Source organism: Myotis myotis, unplaced genomic scaffold, assembly GCF_014108235.1.
Source record: "Myotis myotis isolate mMyoMyo1 unplaced genomic scaffold, mMyoMyo1.p scaffold_m19_p_1, whole genome shotgun sequence".
Taxonomy (NCBI): Eukaryota; Metazoa; Chordata; class Mammalia; order Chiroptera; family Vespertilionidae; genus Myotis; species Myotis myotis.
Genome location: NW_023416313.1, coordinates 84,787,234 through 84,801,727, shown reverse-complemented (window position 1 = coordinate 84,801,727; position 14,494 = coordinate 84,787,234). Strand labels below are relative to the sequence as shown.

Here is a 14,494-nt window from a genome sequence, read left to right as displayed (position 1 = left end):
AATATTACATTTAATAAAGCCTTTAAAAATTCTCGATACATATCCAACGTGGATATCCCCGGGAGGCCACTCTCCCCGGGGCTCTGTCCAGGTGGGGAGCATAGGGCTCTCCCGGTGATGTACAGTCCCTTTCCACAACATTGGAGAGAAAGCCGGGCCTTGAGTCTGCGCCTGCATATTCTTACAGCTTCTCAGAGTCTTGTGGACAATGACTGAGGAGACAAACCATGAAGGAAACATCTAAAAAAAAATAAAATTCTCCTCTTTGTAATACTTTAAGCAATAAAACAATTTTTTATAATAATAATAATAATAATAAATAAAATTCTCGATACATAAGTGAAGAAATGAAATCTAGGTTTCTGGGTTAAAAAAATATTTAATTAGAGGATTATGTAGTTTACCATTGGAAAAGTTTAGAAGAACAGGAAAAGATCACCGGAAAGTTGAGGTATATAGATACATGATGACTGTTGTGAGACCCTATGCCCTTACTCTTCAATATGTGGGAGCAGCCTCCAAAATGGTGTGCTTCTGGACAGAGACTTGGGGAAAGATTAATACTCATTGAACATCTTTTCATGCCTCGGGCAACATAATAGATGTTAGATACATAGCCTCTTAACTTACAGCAACTGAGAGAGGTGAGTATCATTTTTCCTGCTTTGTTGATGATGATAACATAGCTTTGAGAAGCTAAGTAACTTGCTCACATACCTTTCTATTAAATGTCAGAGTAGAAAATAGAATCTAGGTTTGTCTGATTTGAAAGCCATGCTTTTTCCATGATGATGGTATATGTTTGTTTGTTTGTTTATTGCATATATTTGTTTTAATATTTGTCTATTATATTTATGTTGAAATTTTTGTCTTTTTTTTTTTTTTAATGTAGAAAGCATTTAGAACTGGTACAAGCACACGCCTGGATGATCGTGTATATGCCATGTGTCAAATAAAGTGTCAGCCACTTGTTCACCTAATGAAAATGATTCATCCCAACTTATACAGGATAGACAGATTGATAGATGAGGTATGATTTCTTTTAGTACATTTGAAATTTTTAAATTTAAATGTTTTTGAATGTCTTGATTCCATTGGTAAGATAGCAATGCCTTTATTAACAATTTTTAAATCCATTTTTTCCTTCTGCTATTAATGCATTAATTAAGGACACTATGGATTTGATTAGACAATAGTACTATCTGGTATTATCTGTGGTTATGGAATTTTCAAAAATAGTTTCATGTGGGAAGTAATTTCTTTTTGTGGGATTGCTTATAATATTTATTATAAAGCCAAGTTGTAGACTGGACATTTCTGTATATATTTTATAGACATTGACTGTTTCTGATATGATCAGAGTGCAATTTTTATTATATTGTAAATTGGAACTTGCTTTGCAGCAGATTTAATAGTCATACATTTAATATATCCTGATCCCCAAATGGAAGGAAATGGGCAGATTGTTTTATGTATTTGTGTTTCTCTCTTTTTAATTTGAATACATCTGAGTGTCTTGATTCTACAGTCAAGGTAATATTGAGTATCAATAATTTTTTGCATCCTACAAAATCCTCAGGTGTCATTTTCCGTATTTTCATAAAGAGTTGGTGGCCATTAGCTTCCAAACTGTGCTATAGCAGTGTCAGCTCATTCACAATCCATCTGTTTTTGTTTCAGGGTGCAATACATGTTAATGACAGGGTCGTACCTCAGCCACCTCTTCAAAAATTGTCTGCAGAGAAGCTGACAAGAGAAGGTGCTTTCCTTATGGACTGTGGCTGTGTAAGCATCCTCTCCTGACAAAGCCTAACACTGTTTCAACAAAAGGAGGAACACAGGGCCCAGATTAGTCAGTGGAAGGTGGATTAGGAGCTAAGAGGCAGTACATTGGTAACTGGCACAAGAGGTCAATACATGTTAGACTTTTCTAGTTGAGTATTATTTTATTATAGATTAATAAATGTTATTATCATGGATTATTTGCTGTCCTAGATTATGTATATTTGATACAGAGCAAAGTTCCTGTTTTCAAGGATTTTATCATTAGAATCATAAATTCAAATGGACCTCAAATTTGTCTAGCACAATTTATATCCGTTGTTAGAAATGCCATTAATGATTAGGAGTTCAGGAGAAGTCACTGGGCAGAGTAGTGGTGAAGGGTGTTAGAATGGTCACGTTGGCTTCATAAATGATACCTTATGAGCAGGAAAAGGATTCCAATAGCCATGGAGAGGGCATGGGAGAGCACATTAGTGAAAATAATAGAGACAGTCATTGAAATAGTGGCAAGGAAATACTGTGAGCCAGTTATCCTGGTGAAAACGTTACATTCATATGGGGGAAGGGAGAAGGTGAGATATATTTTATGGGAAACTTTGAAGTTTAAGCAAAGAAGATATGAAATACTCTTACGATTCCTGGGTGTAGATTCTAAATGTACAATTCTATTTCCTGTTTACTTTATGTTTCTGCTTTATTTGAAATAGAATATTTTACCTCTTTTATTCTTGATAATTTTGAGAAAATAAACTAATGTGTTTCTGATTAAGGAATTTTAATATCTGGTTTTTTGTTTCTAGGTTTTTTACATTTGGGTTGGAAAAAGCTGTGACAACAACTTCATAGAGGATGTGCTTGGGTGTCCTAATTTTGCATCAATACCACAGAAAATGGTCAGTGGGGTTTTATACAGCATTAACTTTGTATGTGCTTGTTTGTTTGAAATGTTTTTTATTGAGATAAAATACACATAAGATTCAGTTTTTAACCATTTAAAGTGTACAATTCATTAGTTTTTAGTATACTCATAATATTGTACAACTATCCCCCGGATCTAATTTCAGAGTCTCAAAAAGAAACCCGTATCTCCCAATTCTCCCCTCCTCCTTTCCCAGCAACCACTAATTTCCTTTCTATATCTGGATTTGCCTGTTCTGGACATTTCATATAAATGGAATCATACATGTGGCCTTTTGTGTTTGGCTTCTTTCATTTCTCACAATGTTTTCAAGGTTCATCCATGTTGTAGCATATATCAGTATTTCATTCTTCTATATGACTAAGTAATAATCCATTGTTTGCTTACACCACATTTTGTATATCTAACCATTCATTCATGGGCATCTGGGATGTTGCCACTTTGGGGCTATTGTGAATAGTGCTACCATGAACATTTTGTGTACAAGTGTTTCTGTAAACATGTTTTCAGTTCTCTTGGGTATATAACCTAGGGTTAGAATTTCTGGGTCATATGGTAAACTCTGTGTTTACTTCTTAAGGAACTGATACACAGTTTTATATCTGATATAAATTATTTTGCTGATAACATTTTTCATTTGGCCTTTATTGTGTGTGTGTTAACCAATACCAAAGAAATATGATTATGAAATCAGTTCTCTGCATCTAATTTATGGAAAAGGTCTACCTTGCCCCTACCTTGGTTGGAGCATCATTCCGTACACCAAAAGGTTGTGGGTTCGATTTCTGGTCAGGGCACACACCTAGGTTGCAGGTTGGATCCCTGGTTAGGAAGCATACAAAAGGCGAACAGTTGATGTTTCACTCTCTCTTCCCGCCACTTCCTATCTCTGAACATATCTCAGGTGAAGATTTAAAAAAAAAGGTCTACCTTATTCTTTGATATTGTAAATATGTCATTGCTCCTGAAATTAATATGTCAATGTAATTTTTATCACTTTCTGCTGTCGTTTGATTGACTGAACAAATGAGAATAAGGAAATATTTTTAAAAAGAATAATAGTGAAGGGGGAAAGCATATGAAAAGTAAATCCTACTAAGTAAAATAGTAAATGTTATTTTAAAACTGTAGATATTTAAGCACTATGATAGTAGCATAGTAAACAGAACAGAATTCAGAAATGGATCTAATTCCTGAAAAATAGAATGTAGTAAAGGTTAATTAAGAAAATAATTAAGGAAATAAAATAACAGCATAGCATTTCTTTTATTTACCAGATTGGCAAAGATTTTAAGTTTAATAATAGGCAGTAGTGCAGGGGGTATAGGTCAACAGGCCTATCAAAAACTAGATTGTAGTGTATATTTTACGTATTTTGGGAGAGTATTTGGCAATATCTGTTATAATTAAAATCACATAGTTTATGATACAGTAAATTTTTCTACTCCAAAGAATATTTCCCATAGATTTATTCATAAAAGTATGTTTTTGTACACACGCTTGTGGCATTAAATACAAATATCTGGGGAAATGCATATTAAAACAGAAATGTTTTCTGTTCTTTTACTTTTTAAATGTTGAGATAAAATACAAATATAGCTAACCCAAACTTTTCTATTTAAATCTTTTACATACTATATACTTTGAATTATTTAGTGCATTATTAAGTTAGCTTTGGGAAAAAAATTCATATATACAAAAGAATAAACTTTTTAGGTCTTAACATACACGTAAAATGTCAGTATCTTACTTATTATTAAACACTAGAGGTCTGGTGCACGAAATTCGTGCGCCCTTTCACAGTTCAGAACAGTCAGACATGCCAGCAGTCAGACATCCTTAGCGCTGCTGAGGAGGTGGGAGAGGCTTCCACCACCCCAGCTGTGCTTGCCAGCCATGAACCCAGCTTCTGACTCAGTGGCACTTTCTCTGTGGGAGCGCACTGACCACCAGGGGGCAGCTCCTGTGTTGAGTGTCTGCCCCCTGGTGGTCAGTGCGTGTCATAGCAACCAGTCATTCCGCTGTTTAGTCAATTTGCTTATTAACCTTTTATTATATAGAATGTTTTATTGACTTATTCAGAAATATATAAACAAACTTGCTAGCAATTTAAAGTTCATTTGTTTGGTTGCTCCTGTTGGGGCTGGGTATGAAGTGCTGGCAGTTGATTGGTGGTAGTGAGAGTCATGATTTAGTTCTAATAGTACTGAAGTCTATGAGAAAGGAAGTAATTTCCTAATTATATTTCTGTTACCAGACACATCTTCCAGAGCTAGATACACTTTCATCAGAAAGAACCAGATCCTTTATAACTTGGCTTAGAGACTGCAGACCATTAAGCCCAGTTCTTCACGTGGTAAAGTAAGTACTTCTATAACTTAACTATAAAATTGTCCTGTCCTGTGCAATTTATGTAAAATTGCTTGTCTTCACAGCAAATTTAAAATATTATCAAACTATAATATAGTGGTAGAATGTTGTTATTGAATACTATCCTTTATGTTTCATTTTCCTAAGTCCTCATGTATAATTGATTTTCAAATGTGTAATTAATATTGTTAATAATATGGATTTTTAGGTTAATACCCTTTTCTCTTTTTCAGAGATGAGAGTCCTGCCAAAACAGAGTTTTTCCAACATTTGATTGAAGACCGGACAGAAGCTGCATTCTCTTACTATGAATTTTTGCTTCACATTCAGCAACAGATTTGTAAGTGAAGTGGAATAAAATGGAATCAGAAGAAAAATTAGATAAAGCCTAATCTGCCAGAGAAGCCCATTGGAAATTTGAAATGAAGGCATTTGTTGTTACAAGGCACAATGCATAGCATAGCACCCTATCTGAGGCAAAAGGTAAAGAGGAAGAAAGAACTTGGCAGATTCTCTCAGCCTGAATTAATGGTAATGATGATACTGTTTCACCAGGTATATTTTGAGTTGGTTTCCACACATTTCCACTAGTACAGCAGTTCAGTGCTCTGTTCATTGCAAGCCAGCACATTCATTTAGCTAATGTGGATGATAGGTCATAATGTAAAATTAGGTAACTTTTTTTTTGTAGTTAATATGACATTTCTGGACTGGAACTCTGATAAGAAATGCCAAAAGGCAGTGGGCACCATGTTATTTATATGAATTTTTAACAAGGAATGATTCGTATTCATTAAATGAATTCAATATTTTCCCTGTAAAAACAATAGAGTTTCAGTACATGAACTATAGGAAAAATATATACATAATGTACATAAATGTTACATTTGTAAAGAAAGTGTAAAAATGTAACTACAGAATATGAATTGCTATAACTGTGCTGCATTGTTGGATGACAACTCTTTGTCGCAGTTAGAGAATGAGGTTGACTAATGCGTATTATGAATTGAGTCCACAGAAGAAACACAAACTCTTTGTAATTCTGTTAAATCTTTTATGTGGATTTATTTATGATCAGCCTACTAATTAAAAATATTTTGCTTGACAATGTGGTTTGGTGGTGTGTTTTTTTTTGTGAGGGGAGGGAAGTAGATGGGTTTTTAGGTGTTTTGTTTTTACATATAGGATATACTGAGTTCACTACTTGGGGAAAATGGAATGATAGTGAATCAGTAAGTTTTATTCATTTGTGCACCTTACCAACTACTTTGTTTAGGTTCTGAAAAGGAATGTTACTCTCAAAATACATATGGTTATTGATTAAGTATAATCTTAATTTGTCTTTCTCAATTAAACTAGAGGCACTTTTTTCTGCAAATTCACATCAAGAAAATTTTCATAACGTGTGTATCCTATTTCATTGACTTTAAGATTACCATCTTGAATTTTGAGAATCTATCCTACTGAAAAAAATCATTTACTAATTGCTTACATACTGTAAAAACTGTTAATGCTCCATATTATTTTGTGGGATGAAATTTTATTTTGTACACTTGAAAGTCCCATCAATGAACTTTGGAAGAAAAAAAAATGCTTTTGGTGTGTGTGGTGAATGATTTTTATGGCTTTTGTACTTAATGGATCTCTTTTCTTTGGATGAAAATAAAAATACTATCTCCCATTCCCTCAGGCAACTGAGAGGTTAAATGACTCACCCTAAATGACATTACTAATTAGTGACAGAGCTAAGAGTAAAAGCCAAATGTTCTCCCCACTCACCGCCTACTACCACCTCACTTCCACCTCCATCCAGAACTGTACTTGTTCCTATACCACTCTGCTTCTAGCAAGAGAGAATCTTACTGAACATGAGAAAAAACTATAGCACTTTAAGGGCAACTAAATATTGTAATTTTATAATGAAAAGTGTAATGTTTCTATTTTAAGAAAGACAAAAATCTTTTGTCTTTGGATATTTTGTTTGCCATTCAGTAGCTATTTAAAAGCACTTAAAACTTGTCAGATATTGTTTTAGGCATAAGACAGATAAAAATCCCACTTTCTCAATGCTTACACTTTAGAGCGAGGGTGGTGAGGACTGGGGAACATAGTACATTTAGTATGTCAAGTGTGATGAATGCTGTGAAGAAAAAGAAAGCTGGGTAGGGGAATCAAGAATACTTTATTTTATAGTAACCAGAGACGGTCCTCTGAAAAGGTGGCAGTTGAGCAGAGACTAAAACACGTGGATATCTGGAAGAGGGGCCATCCAAGCACGGGGATCTGTGGTAGGTGAATGTGCAAGGCTCCTCCGGCTGCCCTTGTTTTCTCTGTGGAAAAGGCGGAGCTATCCCCTGAGAAATGGTCTCCTAGGAGAGGGAGACATTGAACTGACTAGTGGCATGAATTACAATTGTCAAGCAGGGCCTATCTTGGGATATGAGTCATGAACTTAAAAGTGAAGCCAGTTAGCATAGCTGTGCCTCTTGCCTCCAGCCACATTCAGCTGCTGAGTGCAGAGTTGGATGTAAGCAGGGTTGCTACAAAAAACTGAGGAGCAAGGGAATGACTCATTTAAGTAAAAGGGCCATAAAATAAGTGATGGATAGAGAAAATGGGGTGGGCTTAATAGTTTAGAGGTCCTGTTGAGGTAAAAAAAAAAAAAAAAAAAGCTCAGGAACTGGAGCTCAGGCTATGGGATGCTGGAAATTGAGGTTTAGAGGAAATTTAGATATTGGTAATTATTAGATCTAGGGTATGTCTGGGAGTGGGTAGTTGAGGTGCTGTGAAAGATGACTGGAGGTGAGGAGGTCAGAACTTAGAATAAGGGTTTTAGCTGGGTCATTTTTTTTTTTTTTAAGTAGGACATCATATGCATTTATTTTTTGTTAAATCTTTATTGTTCAGATTATTACATTTGTTCCTCTTCCCCCCCCCCATAACTCCCCTCCTTCCTGTTCCCACCCCACCCTCCGCCCTCACTCCCCACCCACTGTCCTCATCCATAGGTGCACGATTTTTGTCCAGTCTCTTCCTGCATCTCCCACACCCCTTTCCCCCCCAAAAATAGTCAGTCCATTCCCTTTCTATGTCCCTGATTCTATTATAATCAACAGTTCATTCTGTTCATCAGATTATTTATTCACTTGATTCTTAGATTCATTTGTCGATAGATGCATATTTGTTGTTCATAATTTGTATCTTTACCTTTTTCTTCTTCTTCCTCTTCTTAAAGGATACCTTTCAGCATTTCATATAATACTGGTTTGGTGGTGATGAACTCCTTTTCCTTATCTGTGAAGCTCTTTATCTGACCTTCAATTCTGAATGATAGCTTTGCTGGATAAAGTCATCTTGGTTGTAGGTTCTTGGCATTCATCACTTTGAATATTTCTTGCCACTCCCTTCTGGCCTGCAAAGTTTCTGTTGAGAAATCAGCTGACAGTCGTATGGGTATTCCCTTGTAGGTAACTGAGTTTCTTTCTCTTGCTGCTTTTAAGATTCTCTCTTTGTCTTTTGCTCTTGGCATTTTAATTATGATATGTCTTGGTGTGGTCCTCCTTGGATTCCTTTTGTTTGGGGTTCTCTGCGCTTCCTGGACTTGTAAGTCTATTTCTTTCACCAGGTAGGGGAAGTTTTCTGTCATTATTTCTTCAAATAGGTTTTCAATATCTTGCTCTCTCTCATCTTCTGGCACCCCTATAATTCTGATGTTGGTACGCTTGAAGCTGTCCCAGAGGCTGCTTACACTGTCTTCATATTTTCGGATTCTTTTTCATTTTGCTTTTCCAGTTGGGTGTTTTTTGCTTCTTCGCATTTCAAATCTTTGACTTGATTCTTGCTCTCCTCTGACCTGCTGTTGGGAGTCTGTATAGTATTCTTTATTTCAGTCAGTGTATGCTTAATTTCTAGTTGGTTCTTTATCATAACATCAAGGGTCTCATTAGATTTCTTGTAGATCTCATTAAGTTTATCGGCGGCTTCTAGACAGTTCTTGAGAGACCTTAAAAGTGTGGTTCTGAACTCTATATCTTCCATTGACAATTTTGTCCTGTTTCTTTGTTTCCGCATTTTTTTTATGCTTTCTTGGTGCACCCCCTAGTGGTCTTTGTGCGCAGTCTTGTTGTAGTTAATACTGGGGGGATTTGACCTCCAGGCCAACTGGCTGTGAGAGTCAGCTGTGTCTGCAGTGGGAAAACTTCTGTCCTCTAGGGAGGTGCTAATCTAGCCTTTGCCTGAGGCTAACCAGCAAATGCCTCTGTGCAGGCCTTGGGCAGGACGGGTCCCAGGGGATCAACAGGGCAGATGGAGCGAGCAGTTATGGCTGCTCTCAGTCCCGTCTCCAGAGGCTTTGCCTCTCAGTGTCCCAGCAACCGCTGCAAACCTCGGAGAGAAAGCTGCCCTCGCGTTCCGACCGATGCCAGACAGTCCCGCTTCTCCCGTTTGAGTCTGGGTCCCTAGAGACTCGCCCAGAACTGGAGCTCGGGGCCTGAGCCTCCCTCCCAATTGAAAACGGCAACCGCACCCTCAGCCACCAGCCTGTTCCGCGCACCTCCGCACCTTTGTATTTTCCGCACTGCGCCTCCTCTGAGTCTCGGTATGCTGTTCTCTTTCCTTCTAGTTGAAGAATTTCCCCTCAGCCAGCTTTCTTGTGGTTCTGGGTGATCTCCGTTCCGTCTTTTTTCTGGGTCATTTCTTTGACCATTAAAATTGCCAAGAAAAATGACTGGAGAGTAGCAGCACTGAGGGCCTATGGGGCTGTGTACATGGGCTTATGGGGATGGGATATTATGTGGGCCAATGACATGAGCTCAGAACCGGAGGTAGGCAAGGAAAAAATAGTCTGGATGTCTACAAATGACCAGAGGGATGCCTGCCTGGGGTCTGATATCAAACACAGTCAACCTAGCCCAGTTGGCATGGCTCAGTGGTTGAGCGTCGACCTATGAACCAGGAGGTCACAGTTCGATTCCCAGTCAGGGCACATGCTTGATCCCCAATGTGGAGTATGCAGAAGGCAGCCAATCAATGATTCTCATCATTGATGTTTCTATCTCTCCCTCTCCCTCTCTGAAATCAATAAAAATATATTAAAAAGAAAAAAAACTATACATATATATATATATATATATATATATATATATATATCCTATCTAATAAAAGAGAATCATGGTAATTAGCGTAGGACCGCTACCCTTCCCATTGGCTAATCAGGGAGATATGCAAATTAACTGCCAGCCAAGATGGCGGCCGGCAGCCAGGCAGCTGGAAGCTAACATGAGGCTTGCTTGCTTCAGTGACGGAGGAAACCAATGTTCCCCGCCTGCCTTGCCGGCCTCTGAGCTTGCAGTTTGAAACATTGTTACAAATATAGAAGCTAAACAAAACCCCAGAAATCTGCTTTCAGCAAGCCAGGATCTCAGAGCTGGAGTTACACATTGTTTCGATTATAGAACCCAAACAAACCAGATACCTGCTTTCAGCAGCAGAGGCCTCAGAGCTGGAGCCAGAGCTAAAGCTGGCCCAGAATAAAAAAAAAAAGAAAAAAAGGAGCAGTTGGGAGCTTCAGTCACCCGTCAGCCTGAAAACAGCCCTCAGCCCCTCACCCTGACTGGCCAGGCACCCCAGTGGGGACCCCCACCCTGAAGGGTGTGTGACCAGCTGCAAACAGCCATCATCCCCTCATCCAGGCTGGCCAGGCACCCCAGTGGGGACCCCCACCCTGATCCAGGACACCCTTCAGGGCAAACCAGCCAGCCCCACCCATGCACCAGGCCTCTATCCTATATAGTAAAAGGGTAATATGCCTCCCGGCGCCGGGATCAGTGTGCCGGGGAAGCGCCCAAACCCCCTGATTTCCCTGCAGCTCTGTGTGTGACAGGGGGCAGGGCCACAACCTCCCTATCCGCCCTGCTCTGTTCGTGACAGGGGAAGGCGCCCCAACCTCCTGATCAGCCCTGTTCTGTGCCTGATATGGGGGAGCACCCCCACCCCCTGATCGCCCTGTGGCTCTGTGTGTGACAGGCTGCGGCGCCCCAACCCCCTGATCGGCCCTGCTCTGTGTGTGACAGGGTGCGGCGCCCCAACCCGCCCCCCCTCCACCGGGCCCTGCTCTGTGTGTGACGGGGTAGAGCCATAACCTCCCCATCGGCCCTGCCCTGAGTGTGAGAGTGGTGGCGCCCCAACCCCCTGATCGGCCCTGCTCTGTGGGTGATAGAGGGTGGGGCCCCAACCCCCTGATCCGCCCTGCTCTGTGTGTGACGGGGCAGTGCCCCAACTCCCCTATTGGCCCTACTCTGTGAGTGACAGCGGGGAGCTCCTCAACCTCCTGATGGGTCCTGCTCTGTGTGTGACAGGGGGGAGCTCCCCAACCCCCTGATTGAACCTGCTCTGTGCATGACAGGGTACGGAGCCCCAACCCCCCTGATGGGCCCTGGTCTGTGTGTGACAGGGGGCAGCGCCCCAACCCCCTGATCGGCCCTGCTCTGTGCGTGACAAGGGGTGGCGCCGCAACCTCCCCATCGACCCTGCCTTGAGTGTGACGGGGGTGGTGCCCCAACCCCCTAATCGGCCCTACCCTGAGCGTGACTGAGGGTGGCATCGCAACCTCCCAATCCTCCCTGCTCTGTGCATGACAGGGGGCGGCGCCCCAACTCCCCAATCAGCCCTGCTCTGAGCCCGACCAGGGGCTCCACCTAGGGATTGGGCCTGCCCTCTGCCACCCGGAAGCAGGCCTAAGCCAGCAGGGCGTTATCTTCCGAGGGGTCCCAGACTGCGAGAGGGCACAGGCCGGGCTGAGGGACCCCCCCCCCCCCAAGTGCACAAATTTTTGTGCACCGGGCCTCTATTATATATATATATATATATATATATATATATATATATATATATATACTGATATAAAACACAAAAAACAGCCACCCTTGAAAGGTTTTCAAGGGAGTTAGTGTCTGCAGAAGAGAGCTGTTTCAGAGTATGTGGAGACTGACTTTACCAGAATGTGGGCATGATGAGATTAATCCTGATGGGTGATGGGTAATCAGTCTCTTTGCCGCCCCATGGGACAAGTCTCCAATCATTTGCTTTGTGAAGCAGAGTGACCAGAAGGGTCATGCTTACCAGGAGGCCTGTGAGCCTGCTTTCAATTATCTGAAATTGTCATCAAAGCCCGTGGTTCTCAGAGCTCACTGTGGGAATGGGATGAACATTTCCAGGTCGGAGGTTGACCAGAGGTACATATTGTAAGAGTACCCCAGGTGCTCTTTGCCGCATCTACTGCGAGGATGAAGACCACTCTCAGCAGTTGGACTGTGCACATCCCAGAAAACATGGGCATCACTCTGAAGGGACGCACAGTTATTGTGAAAGGCCCCAGAGGCACCCTGAGGGGGACTTCAACCACCTCACTGTAGAACTCAGTCTCCTTGGAAAGAAAAAGAAGAGGTTCCGGGTTGACAAATGCTGGGGAAGTAGAAAGGAATTGGCCACAGTTCACACTACAGAGTCATGCACAGAACATGATCAAGGGTGTTATACTGGGCTTCCCTTACAAAGTGAAGTCAGCGTATGTTCATTTCCCCATCAACATGGTCACAGGTATTCAGGAGAATGGTTTTCTTGTTGAATTCAGAAATGTTTGGGTGAAAAATACATCCACCGAGTTTGGATGAGGTCAGGAGCTGCTTGTTCAGTCTCAGGCCCAGAAAGATGAGTTGATTCTTGAAGGAAACGACATTGAACTCGCATCAAATTCAGCTGCTTTGATTCAGCAAGCCACAACAGTTAAAAATAAGGATACTAGAAAATTTTTGGATGGTATCTGCGTTACTGAAAAAAGGAACAGTTCAGCAGGCTGAGGAATCAGATATAAGTTGTCCAGCTATAGAAACACCAAGGTGCCAATTGATTTGTCACACTTATTTACGACATTTAAAGATGTAATAAAGCTTTGTATTGATTTGGAAAAAAAAAAAAAAGTATCCCAGGTGATGTGAAAACCTCCTAATATACATATGAGTCCTATTCAAAGTAACTTTTGAAAATATTAAAAAGTAATATTAGAGACAGCAGACCATTAAGCCCAGTTCTTCACGTGGATAAGTCAATAAAATGGAATCAGAAGAAAAATTAGATAAAGCCTAATCTGCCAGAGAAGGATTTGCCTGTTTAAAAGGCAAAAAAAAAAAAAAAATGAAAACACTGCAGACATTATTTAGATGGAATCACTCATAACTGACAGAAGACAGGCTACTAAAAACAATAGCAAGCTTTATGTGGCACGTGAAACAGACCTGAAAAATAAAACAGGTAGGTATTTTATAATTTACTCTTGTCCCTGAATTTAGACACAATCTGTTTCAACCAGAAAATTGGGTCTCTTCCTCCTCTCTGCCTTCTTACAGTACCTATGAGAAGTGGCACTTCGCATGAAACAAGTGGGCAGGAAGTATGTGTGTATATGGCCTGAGGGGGAGGTAGCCGTGACTCCAGGCCACAAGAGGCTCTTAGTGCATTGCCTTCTGATGTGTCATAAGCTGATCCAAAAGCGAAAGCTTGGCTTGAGCTCAGCCTTGGGCTAGGCGAGGACAAAATAGTCTGGATGTCTGCAAATGAGGGGCAGAAGGATGCCTGCCTGGGGTCAGATCACACACAGCCACCTTTGAAAGGTTTGCAAGCGAGGTAGTTTAGTCTACCTCCTGTTTTTTCTCTTACTCACTACCACATTCACAACAGTTCACACACCAGATATGTGGGGACTTGACCTACACCAAGCAACTCTGTGACACCAGCTGAGTGGCCTACAATTCAACTCGATTCTGCCACTATCTGAAGATAGCATCTGATCCCACAGGCCGACAATCCCACACCACTGCTCCCACTTCAGATGCCAGTTGCAAGAGCAGGTTTGTTGCCTGTGCTTCTGACCAACTGGCTCTAGATCAGGGGTTTCAAGGCCCCCAACTTCAGGTTTAATTAATTTACTAGAGTGTTGAATAAAGGGTACAGATGTACAGCCAGATGAAGAGAGACAGGACGAGGTCTGGGAGGGTCCTGAGTGCAGGAGCTTCTGTCCTCGTGGAGCTGGGTATGTCACCACCTGCTGTGGATGTGTTCACCAGCCTGGAAGCTCTTGTTGTAATGTACCCCGCGAATCACACAAGGACACCTCAAGAAGTCGAATTAAAGAGTCACATTTGTTGCCGAAACCGGTTTGGCTCGGTGGATAGAGCGTCGGCCTGCGGACTGAAAGGTCCCAGGTTCGATTCCGGTCAAGGGCATGTACCTGGGTTGCGGGCACATCCCCGGTGGGGGATGTGCAGGAGGCGGCTGGTCGATGTTTCTCTCTCATCGATGTTTCTGACTCTCTATCTCTCTCCCTTCCTCTCTGTATAAAATCAATAAAATATATTAAAAAAAAAA

General features: G+C 41.1%; 1 protein-coding gene, 1 non-coding gene and 1 pseudogene across 12 annotated transcripts in view; all 3 read left to right on the top strand.

The window, feature by feature from the left end:
• SEC24B (SEC24 homolog B, COPII coat complex component) overlaps window positions 1–6,182 on the top strand; it is a 91,440-nt gene extending 85,258 nt beyond the window's left edge. For 10 of the 11 annotated variants that reach the window (XM_036343526.1, XM_036343535.1, XM_036343516.1 and 7 more), the window contains 5 exons: window positions 893–1,030; window positions 1,681–1,785; window positions 2,586–2,678; window positions 4,962–5,065; window positions 5,308–6,182. In XM_036343526.1, coding sequence (XP_036199419.1) covers window positions 893–1,030; window positions 1,681–1,785; window positions 2,586–2,678; window positions 4,962–5,065; window positions 5,308–5,422 — 555 coding nt within the window. In that variant the 3' untranslated portion in view covers window positions 5,423–6,182. Of the gene's footprint in view, window positions 1–892; window positions 1,031–1,680; window positions 1,788–2,585; window positions 2,679–4,961; window positions 5,066–5,307 lie in introns of those variants that run through there. The other variant, XR_004973301.1, reaches the window with a different exon arrangement.
• Window positions 44–242, top strand: LOC118661585. Its single transcript, XR_004969376.1, has one exon. It is a non-coding gene; the product is annotated as a small nucleolar RNA SNORA73 family (small nucleolar RNA).
• A 5,861-nt stretch (window positions 6,183–12,043) lies between the features above and the next one.
• On the top strand, window positions 12,044–14,277 carry LOC118656895 (annotated as a pseudogene).
• The last annotated feature ends 217 nt before the right edge of the window (window positions 14,278–14,494 follow it).